General features: G+C 45.1%; 1 protein-coding gene across 9 annotated transcripts in view; it reads left to right on the top strand.

Moving 5' to 3' along the window:
- gpr4 (G protein-coupled receptor 4) overlaps positions 1 to 18,097 on the top strand; it is a 34,179-nt gene extending 16,082 nt beyond the window's left edge. For 5 of the 9 annotated variants that reach the window (XM_015341085.2, XM_069187725.1, XM_069187724.1 and 2 more), the window contains one exon: positions 15,577 to 18,097. In XM_015341085.2, the coding sequence (XP_015196571.1) occupies positions 16,278 to 17,357 (1,080 nt within the window). In that variant the 5' untranslated portion in view covers positions 15,577 to 16,277 and the 3' untranslated portion in view covers positions 17,358 to 18,097. Of the gene's footprint in view, positions 1 to 5,451; positions 5,579 to 12,622; positions 13,817 to 15,576 lie in introns of those variants that run through there. The other 4 variants (XM_015341090.2, XM_069187723.1, XM_015341088.2 and 1 more) reach the window with 2 other exon arrangements.
- Positions 18,098 to 20,404: the final 2,307 nt, after the last annotated feature.

Genomic DNA, 20,404 nt, shown 5'->3' with positions numbered 1-20,404 from the left:
GTAGCATTGAGGCCAAGATGTAGAAGTCCTCGTGTTGAAGACTAAAAGTCATCTTATTGAAAAGAACAACAGTGATATCCAAAATACAGTTTCTTGTCTAATCACGTGTTCATTAAGGTCAATAACCTGCCTCAGTCAGTGGAAGGACAAAGTTTTTTTTAAGAGTAGTAACATAGAAGAGACAGGAGTGTTTTGTGTACCTGAAGCATGTAAGATGAATACATCTCCATGACTTGAAAGTTTCCTATCAGTTCGTCTTAGGGAAATGATTTTATGTGTAAGACATTGACGCAGCTCTTCCAACAGCTGTTCCAGACAGGGCAGTTCGTTCTCCAGGGATTAGAGGATTTCCAGTGTGATGCCCATCCATAAGAAGGGCGACAAAACTAAACCAAATAAACAGAACTATGAGACTGACTTCTATTGCATGTAAGGCTTTGGAAACAATTATCAAAACCAAACAATATAATGTATTTAGATTTCAGATGGCTTTTCAAATTACTGGCAGTAGGCATTTCAGGAAATGTGTCTTTGATTTGCAGATCGGTTAAGTAAAAACAATGGACTACAGATAAGGGATAGATAATCAGGTTCGGGTGATGTCATTAGTTCAGTATCACAGGGATCTATATTTGGACAGTGACTGTTTTCAGTGTCTATTGTCATGAAATCTCTGTATTGCGCATATATATTTAACCTGCCTGTGGTAGGCTGATCACAAGCCAGATCTAGGACGTTTCTACAGGAATGTTTCTAATGTTTCTGAGTAATAACGAACCTGCGTGTTTGAACATCCGTTTTCCTACAAATTGCACTGTAGTACTATAAGGTAGAGGGCTGAGAGAACCTGGGCGGTGTTCAGTAAGTTGTGCGCGGCAGCGGGGAGAATCCTGGTCTGAGACATGACCCAGGCTTGAACCTGCAGCACCTGGATCAAAGAGCTCAGCCTGCTCTCCGGGTGCCACTCAGCAGGCCTGTTCTAGGCTTTAAAACTGCACTTGGCAAAAAGAATGACATTGAATAATGGATTGAAATGTGTTCCATGTGCTCCCTCCCCACGCTGGGTGACTGAATGAGCTACGGGGCTGGGTTTAACATGGGGTTGTGATCAATCTAAAGCTCAGCACGGCTTCCTTCATAATCACCCTTGTTGAGAGTTCAAGGTACATCGGTACCGAATTCGGGCAGCCTAGGCACAGTCTTGAGGCAGATCTCTCGAGTCCCACTGTCTATTTTACACTCTCCGACTTGAACCCACAGTGTCAGGAATCTGTTGTTTATAGCTGTGTGCTGCTAATAGGAAGGAGATAATGGGAGCTTTATCGCATCCTATGCAGGGCTCCCAGCTGCTGCAGAGGCCTGTCGTGGCTTGGCAGCGCTTCAGAAAGCTCCTCAAAGGGAGTTCAACAGCTTTCGTTATCGAGAACATTTCCCCAGGGCTAGCATGTATCCCCAACTTTGGAACACTCTGAGGCACGGCACAACAGGGGGACCCACAAAAAGGATCCCAGAGGAAAACCGAACTAGAACAGGACTTAAAATTGTATTGGAGTTCGTGTGGCCTTTCAGTGATGTGGAACTGGAAATGAGATGTTTGTGAGTCTGTTTTCCAAGAAGATTAACAGGCTCAAGTCGCACTTGAATCCATCCCCTAGACAGGATTTCTCCTTCGGGTATCTGGATTCAGCCGCTTTTCCGCAAAGTGAGGGAAAATGCCATAACTCTAATGTTGTTCTTTATGCTCTCAGAGACTCGACTCTATTGTTTGTGCAGCTGAGGAACTGCTTTGAAACTCTTGTGGAACTCGTGTGTTACACAAAACCCAGTGATATTGACTGGCTGTGACCTATGACCTATGCCGCAGTGGTTCTCAAACTGTGGTACGCGTACCGGCAGTGGTACGTGGAGTGCCGCCAGGTGGTACGCCAAATGACCCTAGAACTGTGTCGTGTGCGCTGAAAAATCGGGACGGGTTTTCATATTTTGTATTTTAATACGTGTCGAATACGCAGCCTACGTACTATGATACAGTGCGCGCTAATACTTCAGTGGACACAAGAGATACTCTGTAATTCTATACCACTCTATAGGAATGCGTGCTATGGATGCAAATGACCAATTGTATTTAAAAAAAGCTACTGTATCTCCAGCAAATAGGGAGAAAGGAGAATGTGCGTGATTTTGGAACAATGCCAACGTTGTAAACACAGGAATGCATAGAAATACGTGCTACGAACGCAGGTAATCTTGTGAGCACACGAAAGCGTGATAACAGAAAACTCTTTAAGAACTGTTCTAATTTGAGAAAAATACACCGAGCGTCTCTGTGTTTCGCTCCCATGCGCATGAAATAAAAACTTTAAATAAATACGGAAATAAAAACGGAAACGCAGAAAAATGCAAGCTTGCGTATTGCTAAAGCAGGTAAGCTACACTATTTTTGAAGAACCTTATTTACCGTTGGCAAAAGAGCTGACACGTATTATGTGTAGAGAAAAAGCTGCTAAACAACTCGACCTGCTGCCCCCCTCCCCCTGAAAGACACAGTCATTCATAGAATTATTGAAATGAAGGATTATATCAAAAGTACACTGATAGAGCGCGTTAAGATGAGCAGATGTTTTTCACTGCAATTAGATGAGTCTGTAGTCGATCTGGTCAATTTGCTCGTTTACGTTAGATACGAGTTTGAGGGTATGTCCCATGAAGACTTCCTGTTCTGTAAACCGCTACCAACAGGAACTACAAGAGAGCACATATTTCAGCCTTTGAATGAATTTATCGAAGAGAATGGCCTCGACTGGATCAAATGCGTCTGAGTTTGTACAGACGGTGCTAGAGCAATGACAAGCAGACATAACGGTGTAGTTGCACGAATTAGAGAGGTTGCTCCAGAAATTAATGTACGCATTACAACATCCACCGCGAGACCTTTGCCGTCAAGAAAATGCCTGACGATTTAATATCTGTTAGACTCTGTTGTGAATTGTATCAAGGCTCGAAAAATTAATTCACATCTGCTTTGCTCATCTAAACAGGCTCACCCCTCTCACTGAAATGGTGCTTTTTTATTAGTTGTTGTTAATGTTTTTTTTTTCTGTAAAACACTTTGAGAAGCCACCTTTAAAGGCGCTATATGAAATAAAGTTTATTATTATAATATTTATTATATGTATGTGTGAGTGTGTGTGCAGGTGCACTTATGTTGGTCAATGAGAATTTCTGGGGTTCCTATGAGATGATGACTTGTAGGTGGTACTTGGATGCTTTGGTTGGATTAGGGGTGGTACTTGGTCCAAAAAGTTTGAGAACCACTGACCTAGGGCATCTATTTTGTTTCTGTCCTGAGTCCAAATTCAGTGTGTGATCCCAGCAGTGCAACAGCATTCCTCAGGAGCTCGAGGAGCCTCAGCATTCCTCACGACTGTGGCCCCAGACACATAATACTGTGGTGCTGGCTTCCCCGTCCCTGATGTACTTGCACAGTCTGGTGGGTCTGTACACACAGCCTCTGTCCTATAAAATGCACTGTGAACCTTCTTCTGCATGTATTGAATTTAAGAGTATAAGAACAGGTCAAATGACCTTATCTCTTTTGCATCTGTCTCATTTGGTAGTTAGTAGCTACTTGATCTGAGAAAGGAATGCTTCTGTGGCACTTCTGCAAGACCAGCTCCCACTGCTTTGCAGTAACATTAAGCTCTTTGGAGCGGAGCAGTGAACACCTGCTTGTATTGTTTCAGAAAGGAACTTGCAGCCTCCGCGTCTTTTAAAAATAGACCTGCACCTTGATCTTGTCCTTTACATGTCTTCTCGTGCACGTGCTGCTCTGGTATCCACAAGGATGATAGTGTGACTGATTCAGTAGCAACAGGAATGTGCGGCTGCTGGAAATATTCTTTCATGAGTTATTGCTACCAGGGTCTCAGAGTTGTACAACGGGAAATAAAATGAAAAATTAGATTTTCATGCCTTTGCTCACTTCTCTCTGTCTCAATTACACACGTAGGATTTGTCTTCATTTGCAGAATTAAGATGCTTCTGACATCTTTCTCGCTGCCATCTCTCCTCTCACACATTTAATGGCTAATTACCCGGTGAGTGAACCCCATTAATATAGTGCTGTGGATGGGGTGCTCTCTCCAGCAGGTGCCACACTCCTCATCCACATTCCTCCTCCTCTGTGGTTTCCTGGGCAACGGGTCTCCCGGCAGCATCAGACCAAAACAGCTTTTAGTTTAGTTTAGGTGCTTCTTGGTAGCAATCCACAGTGTCGTTTGTGTTTCTATACCGGGACAATTATCTGTAGAAGCAGCAAGGAGAGGAGAGACTCCCCAGGAGTAATGGGGTGCATGTAATGGGGAAGCAAATTGTAAACTGTATAGATGTCTCCATTTACGGGCATAAACAAACAAAGACATCTTCAAGTATTTGTTTGTTTTAACAGCTCAGGATTTTAAATAATTTAGTGTCTCTGTACTTCTCTGTAATCTGCTCCAAATGGTGTTTATCCCAGTCGTTTTTTCCCTCCATAAATCATTCCGTAATGTTCTTTATTTTTGGTTTGTTTCAAGTATTTAGTTTTTTATTTACCAAGAACTCTTTTAAGGCCAGTGTGGAGCCGTTAAGTATGATCCCAGGCAATATTCTGTGGGAAACGTAATTAGTGGAATCCCTGCATATGGGGCAATTTGACATTTTATTGGTGACTAAAAATAAGTTTGTTGGGAAAGTTCCATCGTTTCTCCGGGGGTGTTTCGCGGGAAGCTGTGTGGTGTAGGTGTTACAGCAGAACACATAACAGGTTGCAGACGACAGGAGGAATCCCACCCAGAATTTGAGGGCACATGGTTAGGCCCAGGAACCCCAGTACCAGCCCTGGGGATCCCCACACCTGCTGGCTTTCATTCCACCCGTTATTTAACCAAATCCTTAATTGACCTACATCCTTGGAACCTTTACAATTGTTTGTTTTTTTTTTGCTCAAAAGCTGACAAATCTTTGGTCTCCCAAAGGATCTTGGAAGACGCTTACGAAATGCAGTAGTTACAAGGCAACCTGCAATGTTTTGGAGCTGAAAATAATTAAAGAGTTCTAATTAATCCTGTTATTGGGTCACCTCTACCACTGACTCACAGTGATGTTTTTTTCCACACTGCCTATGCTGACTTGTATTTCAGTGGTATGTTATTTAGCCTTGTTGTTGCTGCTGCTGTTCTGTGTTTAGGTGTCTCCTTAATGTCTTTGTATTGGACCACACATGCAAATAAGCATTGCCTTGCACCTGTGCATCTGACAAATAAACTGAAATTAATTCGAGGTGCAGTAAAAGAGAGCTCACCTGAAAAGGAAGCCAGCAGACATTGGGGGTCCCCAGGACCACGTTTGGGAATGCCAGGTTAGGCCTGTAGAAATATTCAGATATCCCTCGAGCTCTTCCTTTATTTTCAGGAGGTGCCCTTGCGAGCATTAGAACGCAGGCTTGGGAGGAAGAGCCCCTCCAGGCACTGAGCAGGCTGGTGCAGTGTCCTGTGCCACAGGTGAAGCCCCCTGGCGAGGGCCCTGGGAGCCTCTGGAGGTATAGATTTCATACATTTCATTGCACTTCCTACACGTGTGTCCCGGGATTGTCCCACGCCGACTCCTGCTGCCTGAGATGCCAGACTCCCACGCCCTGCAGGGTACTGCGACCCAGCAAAGATTATTCTGCATGGAAAAGAATTTCCGGCAACGTAGTTCTGCATCTGCAAGGAAGACTAAATAACACTTCTGGGGCTCAGGGGATGTTTCTTCTGCTTGTTTCAGCTTGAGCTTAATGTATCGGCTGTTGTTGAGCAGAAGTATCGGTGTGATGCGTCGGCGAATGATTTTTAACCTGATTTGAACTTCTGACGAACAGTAGACCTGTCAAATCCAGCAGCCATCAGATGTTTCTAAGTGATCTCCACGAGGCCCTGCTGCGCTTGTGCCATTTCTGCTTTGAGTCCCAAGGGGAGTCACTAAGATCCCAACACTGAGATCCCCAGTGCAGTCCCTCTCCTTGACCCGACCTCGGTGACCTCATGAGACTCAGGGTTTGGCTAAGTAAGATGGTCTGCTTTGCAGATGCTGCAACCTAGAGGTTCAGAAATAAGTGCATCAACCACGTCAGTACTCTCTGCAGGATTAGAAAGTACTGCAGAGTCAGCAGCTAGTTTCCCTCTTGCACTGTTGTTGCAAATGTCAACCTACTGCTTGAGCATCTGTGTCAGGGCCTGCATGATGCACAAGGCTGAGCTACCGGATAACAATGCGTTTGTAACAATGCGATGGGGACCTAGTGTAGTGTAGCATGGCTGCAGAGTGGTGGCTTCTCATGCGATGGTCCATGCAGTGAGCTCAGAACAGACAGCTTGGTTGCCTTTGAAGTTCAGATGCTCCCAGAAGCTTCAACACAGACACGTCACATCAAGGAGAAAGCAGGCAGTCTCATGGTATTCCCTGCCTTTTCACAGCTGTTAAAAGAAAAAAAATGACATAAATATTGAACTTTCCATGAAGCTTCCATGCAGCCAGCTTTCTAAAAGAAAGGCAAAAGTGGAGCCTCTAGAAGTGTTGGGAGCCATATTATTACTGTTATCATCTCATTTGATTAAAAGATTGTGATGTTTAAGGCAGACTGCAGGCACAATGGCTGTTGCCCAGTTCCTGTACTCTGTGACCCTCCAGATAAAACCTGTGTTTGAACAGCACGTCATCCAGGGCTCCTCTTCCCACGACAAATGTGCATTTTATTTATTCCCCCAGCGGTCTGTTCCTGTTATTATTGTGATTTTTATTTGCTTTTGGCTTTCTGCAAAAATGTTCCCCGATGATAAAAGCTGCAGACGAAATCGCCATGCAGATTAGCGAGGCTGACATGCCAATGTACACAAACCCAGTGCCTCACAGCAAACATCTAAACCCCTTGATCTCTCTGCCTTTCTGTCCACCAGTCCTAGAAATTAAACTCACTTTCGCAACATGTCCAAGTCCTCTGCACTCGTCAACCATGTCTCAGGTGAGATGGCTGTAAAGCATCAAAGACAAAAAGGAAGCCAGCACTACCAGCATGCTGGGCAGCTCTTTTTCCCAGTTTTAATCTCACGGGTGCTTTTGACACAGAGATCAGTGTTGACCCTCATGGCGAAGCAGAAAATCCCTGAGGAACTGTTTCTACCTCGTCTGGGTGCTCTGGACTGTTGTATCCGAGTGGCTAGTGTTTCATTCTGGCTGACTGGTGGTTGTTAAATTTTTAATTTAATAGCGGTCTTCCCTCCTCTTTTACTTTCTCTCTTCCTATGTCTTATCTGCTCCACCCCTTCTTGTGCCTGTGTCTTTGTTGGGAATGGGACAGACTAACTACTGTATTTTAGTAAAGAAACAGGACAAAAGAGATTTGGAAGCAGAGTGAGAGAGCAGGCTGTCTTCGTCAGCAGTTTCCTGTGCGTTGGGCGGGCTCAGGCCTGGTGCATTTCTCTGGTGTTCACCTTGAAAGAAATCTGACAGAGAAGACTTTCACGCAAAGAACAGCTAAGAGCTTCGGGCCAAGCGGAAGAAACGGGATCTGAACTTAAGCTACCAGTAACCCTCAGGACTGGTAACTGGTGTGTGGGTCTGTTTCTGTGGGAGACGTACATGTCCTGGTGCCAGTAAGGCTTCCAGTAACTGCTGGTTTGAAGAGCAGGGGGATTTGATCCCAGGCTTCAGCTAGAGAGCATCCTCGTCCACTTGGGCTCCCTGGAGGACATGGCAGGCCAGCTGCTCAGGCTCGGAAGACGTCATTAAGAAAGCAGCCAAGGGCAGAGAGGAGGCGAAGCAGCGCAGAGCTGGGAAAGCTCCTGGCTACAGGAAGCAGAGGGGACGTGGAGCCAGTAATAACTCCAGAGTTTCTCCGCTGCCATTCTCCTGCCCTGGCGCTGCTCGGCACTGCCCAGCCGCCCCCTCTCACACCTACACCCGGCCGCCCCCCTGTGCATCAGAACACAACCCCCAGACGCCAGCCCCCGCACCCGCTAGGGGGTCCGGGCGTGAGGTCAGGGGTCAGTTAGCCACAGGCCGCAGGGTGACGCTGCTGCAGCAGACCCAGCAGGGCTGAGTCTTGGCGGCGGGAGGAGAAGCTGGTGCCTCGATCGGCCTCCTCCCACCTGTGAAAGATGCAGGAAAAAGCTCCTGTCCGGCGTCATCCCGGTTATGGAAGAGGAGCTCATTTCCAGCCATCCTGTCCCTCATTCTTTTTTCCGCCGGACTCAGTGGTGCGAATTATCGTTCTCCTCTGTTCACCATGCGGTTCTTCCAAACGGAATTTGTGTGTTTTTTTGTAGGAGCGGTTTCCAAAGGAATACCCCTTGTCCCGTTTGAATCTGACTGCTTTCAGTTACATGTGGTCACTGTTTCCAGTGTGGTGGGATGGATCTTCCCCGCAGGCTCTGATAACGGTTCTCCCTAAATCTCTAAACAAAATCCTGAGGCACTCGGGGTCTGTAGCTCCAGATCCCTTAGAATAATGCATTAGTTATTGTCTTTTTGGGGATATTATTGTGATTTATTTTGAATATCATGACTAAGTGGTATGTAACTGCATTGCTTCCACAACACTGTTGAGAAGGGCCTTACATTTGCCAAAGTATTGGCTTTTAAGTCATTCCATGGATATCCTCGAGTAAAAAATCCTTTGTATTGATTTTAAAAGCTTTTTATGTGTGGCAAGCGGGGCTTGTCCTGGGGACTAATGGATCTTGCAGTTTTAATGAAGTCTGGTGCTATTTTGAAAGATTACTTAGTGTTTGCATGGATGCCTGGACCTGTTGTTCAGGAGGATTCAAGAGCTCTGTTTTCAAGCTCCTCCTGAATGAGCTCTGCTGTTATCTGAAACTAGAACACACTCTTATGCAGTATCTGCTGCAGGAACTCCTTAGGTGATCTTATGCAGCAAAATGTGACGCAATACTACGGTTGTTGATCTCTGATTGTTAACAGCAAAATAGTCTTTCCTGCAACAGGCTGCTTGCTTTCTGCTGTATGTGTGTGTGTGAGTGCTTTCTGAGTTAGCTGTTTTTGGAAGGAAGCAAAATTAGCGGGAGAACTAGAGAGGACAATGGAACAAGTAAAGGGTTATTCCATGCTGATAAGAGAAGAGAAACTCAAGCCAGTCCTGCCCCAGAACCTCCTGTCAGTTCCTCAGCGCCATGCTCCTTGAAGGCCTTGGGCATTGGAGCCGTGTGCAGAGATGGCCTGCGCTGTCAGGAGTAACACCTGTGATATCACTACTGTGACACTAGATGCTACGTGTCACTAGTGTGCATCCTGGTTCTGTGTGCCTTGCAGCAGTCAGTGTCCACATTGGTTTTCAGTTAGGGCCGCTGGAGAAGACAGCAATCCCCGAGGCAGTTTTTAAGTGCTATCAGATACTCCTGCAACTGTTTGTTAATGTGCATGTAGTATGTTTTATAGACGTAAACCTCAAATTTATACAGTTCTCTGGCAGAACTGGTATGGAACAATCTTGATGTGATGTACGAAGCTGATGACAGAACGTTAAAAATGGACATTCACCATGTTTTTCTGCACACTCATTTTTTTTCTGCCGTTTCATGTTTTTCAAACGAGTCGGTCATCTGTTTCAGGTGGAGCCTGCTTGGACTTTCCCCTGGTGCTCTCTTACCGGATTGCTTAGGAACAAGTAATAGGTCTATTCCTGCTGAAAAGAGAAGAAAGAAAACGTGATGTTTTGGCTGGGCAGCCTTCTTCAGGTGTGAGGAAGATAGGGCAGTCATACTGTATTGCTTGCTGTGCAGGCAGGGCTGCTGTGAGTTCACGGCCGTTGAGTGTTAATATTGTGCTGGTGGGAGTGAGTGCTTGTTCCAGGCACGGGAAGCCTGGTAATGATATTATCGAGTCATCGTTATAAACAATACATTTCTATCAGGGCATCAGGAATAGCTCTGACATTTTCTTCTATCTCTGGCTCTACAAAGTGCGCTGCTGATCTGTCCCAAGTGTTGTGTTGAAGGAACTACCGGGGCCAGTTTCATTGACTACTTTGAAAGTTTTTAAAACCTCAAAACAAGAGTTTTCTTAGTTGTGGTTTATCGAAATTGAAAGGGTTAAGTTCCTGTGTAAGACATTTGCTAAAGACCTGTACTGAGTCTTGTTGCACTTCTCTGGGTGTTCTCTGCTGTGTACTTTTTGATAATGCAGAGAAATCCCGAAGCTCAGCTGCTGTTCATCTCAGTCTCTGAACGGTCACCACTGCTCCTGGCTTCTCCGTGACTCTGCAATTGTACTGTACTCCATTGAGTACTGTACTGTACTGTACTGACTGTACTATACTCCATTGAGTACTGTACTGTACTGACTGTACTATACTCCATTGAGTACTGTACTGTCTGTACTATACTCCGTTGAGTTCTTATTGACTACTATACTCCATTGAGTCTAAATTTTCAACTGAAACAATTTTCACATACTGTCTCTCTCCAAAGTCTCACAGTGTTTTAAACATAATTGCATTTGAACATTCAATTAAAGAAATTTCAAGGACAGACAGGCCAGGGTAACTGAATCTCTTTAGTCTCCAAGGGACAGTCGAGGGCCAAGTGGAAACTATGAAAGCATGCATGGGGACTGAAACCAGGAAGCACTTATTTCATTTGAATTAAATTGATTGAAGGGTTAAGTAAGATTACAGACCTCTTGTTCCCATGTGGATCCAGTTACTGCTTCCATACCTTTTTTTGAAAAATTAAGCAAAAATACAATGAAAAGCTGAAGTTGCAATCAGATTACAGCCAGTCACTGTGTGGTCTGACCCTCATGTTTTCTGGGTTTGTCTGGAAACTTGCGGATACAAGGACCGTAGCTGTAATGCAGCGAGATCAAATGTTCTGGCAGAGAGATTGTGGTATTCTGTCTAACACAGCAGGGACCTAATTTTAGTGGGATTTAGAGCCAAACAAAGCACTGCGAATTGGCTTGTGATTGTACATCTGTCATTCTGGAGTGGGTCCCGGTGTGATTTTCGGTATTTGAGGCAGGTCTTTTTCTGTTTTATTTTACCACAAGTGGATTTCTGACAACCTCACACATTTCTTAGTGCCACCAGACTAAAGAAGAAACTTTAAAGGACATCTGAAATCTGGCCGGAGTGTTTGCCTTTGTAATTCCAGGAGTTTAACTGGCTTTCAAGAGTTTTAGGCAAGTGCAGGGCAGCTCTCCAAGCTTAAAAGCTTTAAGCAGGAAACCAGGGAGGAGGATATATGATAACTAGAAAAGAAGAAAAACAATGAGGGTGTCCCTGACTTGATTCCTACTGATTTGTACTGACGACTTGACTGCAAGGACTGAAACTGTTCCTGACCTGATTTGTATTGAACTTATTTGGGGCCAATAAAAATCAGGCAGCACACCAGCCACTATCTCTCCAGAAACCCCTGGGACCTTGTAACATGAAAGTCACTAGCAAGAGTATGCCGTAGAGACTTCAACAGGCAGTGTGTTTTAGAGTTTGTGCTGCCAGTGAAAGACTGTGCCATTGGCCAAACTTGTGACAATAGTGTTGATCATATGCTGCACCAAGCAGCAATATTGATCCTTATCACAAACACTCCCATTGTGCACATGAATAATGGCATCCAAATATCATGACTTGAATGTGTTTCCCTTGGTCACATGGCGCTATGTGAGCGTTACCTGCAGGTGCCCTCATTTTCATTTGCACACAGAGAAGACACGTCCAGCCCCTGTGTGAGCTCCCTGCGTCAGCTCAGGGCAGTCCTGGTTCCCAGAGGGCTGGTGTGTCTGCAGGTCTTCCAGCTCCCCCGAAATCACCAGCAACTGAAGAGCTGGGACAAGTAAATGATTTTCTGGTTTCATTAGGCAAAGAATGAGCCGAGATCGGTGGTTAAGAGCTGAGCAGGAATGAAAGCCTGCAGACACACTAGCCCTGCAGGGCCAGAATTGTGTGAGCCATTTTATCATAAACCAGTGCAACCTGTATCTGAACTGGAAACAAGTGCACACGATCACGATATGTGAGAGATAAGCTTTGCTGATACTCCTGTTAATGAAAGGTGTATTGCATTTCATGGTCTGTTTTCTTTTGCTTTTTATACTGAAACTTACGTCAGGCAGTAAGTAAGTACAGTAACCATGCAATTACATTGAGCTAAATATAAATATACATAGAATTGAAAAGGCAAGCTGCACCTTAGTAATGTAAAGTAGAACAGAAAAACTCTTCAAATGTGTTTCCACCATGAAAGGAATCTATCAGATTTGTTAAACCCATTGAAATCCAATCTGGCTGTTTTTTGTTCTGTTTCTGAATAAGATCAGTCTTTGCTGGGCTACACACATTAATTTATCTCTTTTGTGCTATAATCCAGCAAATATAGTACACAGTAGGCTATGAATAAGCTGCCCAGCAAGAGGAGAAATTTCAAGCTAATCACAAAATGAGATTTTTATCAAAGTTGTACCCTGAAAGTAAATTGCCCCAGTCACAGATTGCAAGCTTTTGAAATTGCAATTACGCTCATTATTGTTTTTTTTTCTAGAATGTATTCACAGAAGATTGTAAAGGAAGGCATTCAAAGGAAGTTTAATTATAGCTGGCAAGAGAGATGTTTGGCTGGAATGTCAAGACCTAGATAAGAGCAGCTGTACTCCTGCTATCAGGCCCTCTGAGATACAGCACTGTAGCCCTGCGGCTGTACAGCTTCAAGCTCTTTTCCTCTCTTTTCATTTCAGCTCAGGTGGATTTGATCTCTTTTTTGTGTTTTGTTGTGGTGACAGGCAGACTTGTGAACATGCGCTTGCTGAGTCTCGCTCTTGTCACACCAACACACTGAAAACATGGTGGCTCTGGGGGACCCCAGGGTGGTGCGCTACCCCCACTTCACCCCCTGAGACATCACTGCTGCCGACCCAGACATCAAGGAGCAAGGAAAGGCTGATTCTGCGCTGTAAAGTAGAAAGAAGAAATGCAATGGCTCAGCTGTTCATACCTGAAGAAGAGATTCATCTAAGAGGAATTAGAAGTGGAACATAAGAACTAGCTTTCACTTGTTCCTTTGCAGCCAGCACACACTCTCAAACGCAGATGCATCACTGTATCCAAGCTCCAGTGCAGAGTCCTTCCTTCAGTATACCCTGGACGGATCCTTGTTCAGTGCTTTTTATTGAACCTTATTTGGATGTTCTTTATCCAGTTGATCTGCAACCCAGAGCTTTCCCCTGCTCACCAGTTCAAGCATGCTGTATTCACTTTTTATGCCTCACCCATTCAATCTGTAGCTCTGCTTTCCAAACGTGTCTGCTGCGCTCTGTGTCTGCCTTGTCCCGACAGATCTGTTTTCTGTGGGCCATTTCAGATCCTGCCCTTGCTGGTTCTGCATTCATCTTCCCTGGAAGTCTAGGAACTGGTAGTTATTGCCAGTTTGCTTTCAAGTTCCAGAGATGGTCAAAGCTTCAAGGATAAAACAAAATAATGTGATTAATTCATCTCCTGCCTGAGGTCTCTTTCCTTACAAGGAAGGACCCAGTTATGACCGTTACTTGGACATTCGAGGTCCTGAAAGGAGCAGGAGTGTGGTTTGTGGGGTCAGTCTTTAAGCTGTGTTGACATTCAGCCCCTTAGTGAGCCTCTAGTTGAGTCAGTCCAGTGCCCCAGAGAGCCAGCGCCCCAGCAGGCAGGATGGAGAAGAAAAGTCCCCAGCTCCACCCATTATTGAGGCTGTGGAACAAAGTGTTCACATCTCTTCCCCCCAGCACTGCCAGCAGATCCCGTCTGCGCCAGGTACCGAGCCCAGCAGGGTCATCTTTCTGCCGTGCTTGTGACAGCAGAAATGTTTATTTTAGTTTCATGTGTCTTCAGCTTAATCATAACAAATATTTTTTTTAAATGTTTGGTTTGTTGATTAAGCTGAGAATTTGTGCAACACAGAGATTTTTTTTAAGATTGTGTTTAGATCAGGGACCGCCAGACCTGGTCCTGGAGGGTTGGTGTGTCTAGACATTTTCAATCCAGTGTGGTTCATAACGACCTGAAGCATCTCATTATTGGCTTAATTGGACCGGTTTAACAGCCTCGTCCAGCTCTTCAGGTGCTCTTGTGCTTGAGACCTGGAGCACCTGCAGACACACTGGCACTCCAGGATCAGGATTGGAGACCTCTGGTTTAGATAATACACAACCACAATACTGGCAATTAAACCTGAATTGAAACAGACGCTAATGAGTAAGACAGTCCTCATCGAGTATAGGAGATGTTTATATATATGTATAGCATATATGTTTTTTCAGTAAATCTCAAATGGTTTGAACTCACTCATCCTCACTCCTTTGTACTTGCAACCATCAGCTTATTGTTATTATTAGTACAGGACCTTCAAAATCAATGAAATGAAAGAAATCAATCTACTGAGAATTCTGGCATAGTAAAACCCCACAGAAGTATGTAAGGTGACCAATTTCATATAATATTCTGCTTCACGTTTTGAGCTGCCTGAGCAAAATCTTGAAATCTTTTTAAGACATGAGTAGAGAAATTATTTTTATAATTGCCTGGACAAATTATGAGCTGAATCTATTTGCTGATGTATTAGACAGAACATAAGAACGTTTCCAAATTACAGAAGGCTATTTAGTGTGAGTAGTTTTTTTTGTAATCACTTATCCTCAATAAATTTGAGGATCTCATCTACCAGCAGCCCTGAGTGGGTCTAACAACAGCGTGGCTAGTAATTTGCTCCAGACTCCCACAACCCTTTGTGTAAGGATTTTCCTCCTGTTTTCAGATTTGAATACACTTTCTCCAGATTCCATCTGTGTCCTCCGATTCCTGTGTGAGATGATTCTAAAGGAGGCCATGCAGTTCCCTTTGTCAGTGGCTTTTAGGATTTGGAATATTTAAAAATAGTCTACTCCTAGACTATTTTACTAATGATACTATATTCTATCTCATTAAAATACATACTGTATGAGGCTCAGTCACTATTATCCCTGTTGCTGTAACTTGATTACTTATTTGACCAATTTGAGCATTCGCCTCCCAATCTGTACTCTCTGTTTTATGTTAAACTCTCAATACCAACAGACTCATCCCCCTGAAAATTCTTAATGAGGAACTTTGTTAAAAGCCTAACTACACCATGTCAAAGGCTCTCTTACTATCCATTGTTGCTGTTGCTTGTAACAGAATTTCCTGATGAATACCGACACCCAACAATCAGATGCCTTGTGAATGTTTATTGAGTATTTTAGGATAGTTTTGGATGAATCTGCTTGGGAATGTGGCAGATGGGGTGGAGGAGGAATACTGGATTGGAATGTGAAATGAGGTGTTTGCTTGAGATGACGGTGGGAATGATTTTGATTTAGAACAGCTGGGTGAAATTGGCTTGTTTTTTGCTATCCATCCCAAACTTCAGTTAAGGATTTCCATTTATTTAGGCAAGGCCTGTCTTTTCTAAATCCATGCCTGTCGGCTGGTCTAGTTTACTTCTCATTACCGTTTCCAGAAGCATCCAGTCACCCCCCTGTTTTTCTGTCCTGCAGATGGGGTAAAGGCAAAGGCCAGCAGAGAATCCGTGAAGCTGGCCTCCCGCTGATGCGACCAACTCACCTTCCTGACAGAAACAGAGGGAAGACGCCAGGAAGTTCCTCTGTGGTGCTGGAAAGACATTGGGAATATCCCAGCAGGATATATATGGAAGCCTTAGGGGAGAGCCAGGCTTTACCGCGTGTCCCTCTGGTGATAACAGGCACCTCCTCTGGCCCTTGGGAAGCGCTTCTTGCAGGAACAGGGGACGGAAACTGGAGAGCCATCCTGAGGTAGCCTCGCTGGAAAAGACCCCCAGGCTAAAGACGCAAAGGCTGCTAAACCTGACTATGTATTATTGCATGTACTGCACAAATCTCCTAAAACTCCACCACAGGAAATTTCTATCCCTTTCTGTTGCTGACAGGATCTCTGTACGTCCCAGGGGGCAGGCACAAAGGGCAGAGCGCTGTTTAGATTGCTGACTGGTGCCTCCTCCTCAGGACACTTACTGACTTCAACTGTCATCAAGGCTCACTGGTGTGGGTAATGGTCTCAAAACAGGACAGTGGGATTCTTTTCAAAACCAAATGCCAGCACGGCTCTGTTACCTTAGGAGACACTGGGAACACTTTACTGTTGTGAAGTGGATTATAAACATCTTTGATTTCATTGGAGTTATTTTAATTTTTGACTCACTGTTTACGACGATAAGACAATGAGCAACTCTTCGATCAGCTGCAATGTGGACTCGAAAATCGACCATCTTTTCCAGCCAACTTTGTACATCGTGGTGATGGTCCTTGGCTTGCCCACCAACTGCATGGCCCTCTGGGCGGCCTACCTGCAGGTCAGACAGAAGAACGAGCTTGGAATCTACCTGATCAACCTCTCCATCGCAGACCTCTTGTACATCGCTACCCTACCACTGTGGATCGACTACTTCCTCCACCACGACAACTGGATCCACGGGCAGGAGTCCTGCATGCTCTTTGGTTTCATCTTCTACACCAACATCTACATCAGCATCGCCTTCCTCTGCTGCATCTCCGTGGACCGCTACCTGGCTGTGGCTCATCCGCTGAAATTTGCCAGGATCCGCAGGGTCAAGACTGCGGTGCTGGTTAGCATCGTCGTCTGGGCCATCGAGATCGGGGCCAACTCCACGCCCCTCTTCCACAACGAGCTCTTCAAGGACCGCTACAACCACACCTTCTGTTTTGAGAAGTATCCCATGGAGGACTGGGTGGCCTGGTTGAACCTGTACCGCATATTTCTGGGCTTCCTGTTCCCCTGGATCCTCATGCTGTTCTCCTACCATGGGATCCTGAAGGCCATCAAAGGGAACATCTCCACGGAGAAGCAGGAGAAAGCCAAGATCAAGCGCCTGGCCCTCAGCCTCATTGTGATTGTCCTCTTCTGCTTCGCCCCTTACCACGTCATCCTGCTGTCTCGCAGCGCCGTGTTCCTCAGCAAGCTGTCCGACTGCAGCTTCGAGGAGAACATCTTCACGGCCTACCACATGTCCCTGGCGCTCACCAGCCTCAACTGCGTGGCCGACCCCATCCTGTACTGCTTCGTCAACGAGGGGGCCCGCCACGACGTGACCCGTGCCCTGAGCACCCTCACGCGCATCTTCACCAAGGCCCGGCGACCCGAGATCTTGACCAGCGCCTCCGTCACCGTGGAGACGCCGCTGTCCTCCAAGAAGCCCAGCTTCTACAACGAGGCCAAGACGGAGCTGGTGGCCCTGCGAGAGGAGTGCCTTCAGATGAAAATACTGAGTATCAAAAAATAAAGGGCAGACGCCCGCCAAGACTGATGGCTCGATTCTGTTTTGAGAGCGTACTTTATTTTACTCCGTTTTGTTTTTTTGTAAGTGTTTTGTGTAAATCAGGGTTATGAGCAATCACGGTTTGTTTCCCGTAAAACCATGCAACATTTTGTTATTAAAGTTACTACTGAGGAAGGGTTGCCATATTTATGTCCAATAAGTAACTTGAGGGGAATTAAACTGTAACTCATTGCGACAAAAAGTCAAATGTTTTTAATGATGTACAAACCAAGTTCAGCGTTTAAAGATTAAACACGAACAGACACGACAAAGAGAGCTGTGCAGCACTGTGGGTTAACTCTTCTTCCAGAGCTCAGCAGCTTCCAGATCGTGGAGTTTAGATCAGAGCTGCAATGATCCTTTGTCTGTTTCTTTGGAACTGCATAGCCATAGTTTTGTTTCTATAAGAAGGTTAATTTATTGTTTTAAATTCACAAATAATTTCAAACGCACAGTTAGCTGAAATTGCTACCAAAAGAGGAGTTCTTATCATGCTTTGGAAGGTTTTGTCTTAGTGCACATTGCAGTCACAGTCACTTTATAAGTTATTTTGCTATGTTTTATATATCTTTTGTTCTGTTTTCTTGTAAAATAACTGTACAAAGTTATGGTAACCACAAATGGAATTAGACAATTATTCTTGGTAAACAGGGCTTATTTAATGTTTGCTCCTAATATTAAAATGATTTTATATTTTAAATTCATACTGTGCAAAATGAAAAGTGTATTGACCAGGACCTCTTCATTTTTGAGCTAGAGACCCAGAGAACTGCAGGGACTGTCAAGGATCCCTCAATACGGGGTCCCCCACAAGCTGCTTCAGTAGGAGTAACACAAAGTGGGAACGTTGTCTGCTTTTTCTGGGTTTGGGGTTAAGCTCAGGCACGTGGTTGGAATTGAGTGACTCAAAGATACAGCCCAAGTGTGCACATTCTGATGGGGGAGCAACAAGGCTTGATTGCTTTGCTTTAATTATGTTTAATTTTTTCTTCTCATTTGAGATGTTGGTACAAAAAAGTCTTATTCAGCTTGACATCAGGGTGGAGATTGTGCAGCATATTTGGTGAAATACACATGATCAATGCTGCTTAAAAAACAGGGCCTTGTGAGCAAAATGATCTGTTAATCCATCGACGGTGGTAAAACTAAATCAAACTGTCCTCCCTGGAAGTAAAACAGTTGTGCGCACTGTGAACATTTCTGTCTCTGACTTGGTGGACATGCTGTTGTTCAGACCCACAGGCTAGCCGTTTAGAGGTCACTCTGTCACTGTGAGCCAGTCCAGCATTCATAATATTAGCCATTTCATTCGGGTAAGAAATTTTAACTTGATCGTGAGTCCTCTGCTTTTTTCCCTCCGGTGCTCAGGCTCCAGTGGGTTTCATACTGTCGCCTGTCTATCAAACGAAATACTTTGCATCTAGAATCCGGATGGTGGCCTCAGAAGGGAGGGATCTTCCCCGTCTCCCCAAGCCCTCACGATCGCTGGCTGAGAACTATGTATTGTTCAACTGCAGAGTCAGAATAACGGGGCACCTGTACTGCACCATGCTGTGTGCTCAGTGCCCTCATGGGGAGCCCTCCTGGAGACTGAGCTCTTGATGAGATTCTTCTTCAGTGAACTGCTCTGCCATTCCTCTCCTGCCTGCGAGCCAAGCTTGGTTTGTCCCGACAGAACGACCCCATCTGTGAGTTCAGCCCAGGTCTGGCTCAGACTCTTTTTTCTGTTATGCAGCTGCCTTGTCTCAGTTTTAGATCTCAAGGTAATTGTGTTGATTTTTGCACAGTGTGATATCGATCAGAGAAACTAAAGGAACTTTATTCGGAAAGGCAAGAGGGGATTCTGAGCAGCCAGTTGGCTCCTGATGCTAATGCTTTTTTGTAAGGATATTGTACATATTTGTACATGACCAGAAGAAGAGGCAGATCTGTTTTTCTAGCTAACTTCCCCCAAAATGCTAAGCACCCCCCATTCCCAGCCTTCAGCGGAGAAGAGGCTTCTGCCATTGAAGGTGCTGCTCTCCAGGAGAATAAATTGACTGCTGAGGGGCAATAGCAGTTCTCCTGCGTGTGAGCTGTAGGCCTCATGCATAAAAAATAACACCTCCCAGTTACTGAGCAATTGTGCTTTTATTATGTATTCCTCTGCGATGATTGCTTTTTTTATCAGGTGTGTTGTATTTCTGCAATACCAAAACATCTCTTAATTAGCTTGAGTTGTAACGCTTTGAAGCTCATGTTGTTACCTTAGTGGTTTCCACAAGGTGCATGCTTCACTTGTGTGCTTTTCAGATATCTCACTTAACTGCTGACAGTTCATTTACAGCTACCGCCCTGTCCCCAGTTCTAAAAGCAGAGTGTTGATGGCTGTGGTCAGTCAGGCAGCAGCTGGCTCTGTAATGTCTGAAATGCATCCAGTTCCAGTTGTTACCTCAAAGGGCTGCTCCTCTGCGGTTGTAATTATTCTTCATGTAATTTGTGCAGTGGGTATGATTTAATCTTTCCTACGAGAGCTCTCATACAGGTGATAAAACTCTGGCTTCCAGTTCTTAAATAACAAAACATACCCGCCCTTGCCCTCCCTGGTTCACATTGTTGTGGAACTGACGTACACGCTGAAAAATGCAAAGTGTTGTGATTTTGATCTGCGTCTCTTCAGAAGGCTAAATTTGGTCAAGGTAACGAAGCGGGGAGCTCGAAAGGAAGCAAGTCGCTCCAATGTGCTCTGCTTCCCACTTGAAAAGAGTCCAACCTGAGCTCGCTGGCGGCAGCCGGAGAGTCACCAGCACAAAACCGGGCTGTGTCGGTCTCCAGGCCTGTCGCTAGTGTCACTGGGATCGAGGCCTTCGACTGGCAGGGCTGCTGAGGCCAGCGGGTGGCATGAAGGGCGGCGTGGGGATCCTGAGTGCGACCCCACAGCCTGGGCGTTGGAGCATCGGAGGTAACCCACTTCATTCACATCTGGTGATTCATATTGTTTGGGTGTGCAAAGAAAAAAACTATTCTAGCTC

This window comes from Lepisosteus oculatus, chromosome 3, assembly GCF_040954835.1.
Source record: "Lepisosteus oculatus isolate fLepOcu1 chromosome 3, fLepOcu1.hap2, whole genome shotgun sequence".
Lineage (NCBI taxonomy): Eukaryota > Metazoa > Chordata > Actinopteri > Semionotiformes > Lepisosteidae > Lepisosteus > Lepisosteus oculatus.
This window is presented reverse-complemented; position numbering and strand designations above follow the sequence as displayed.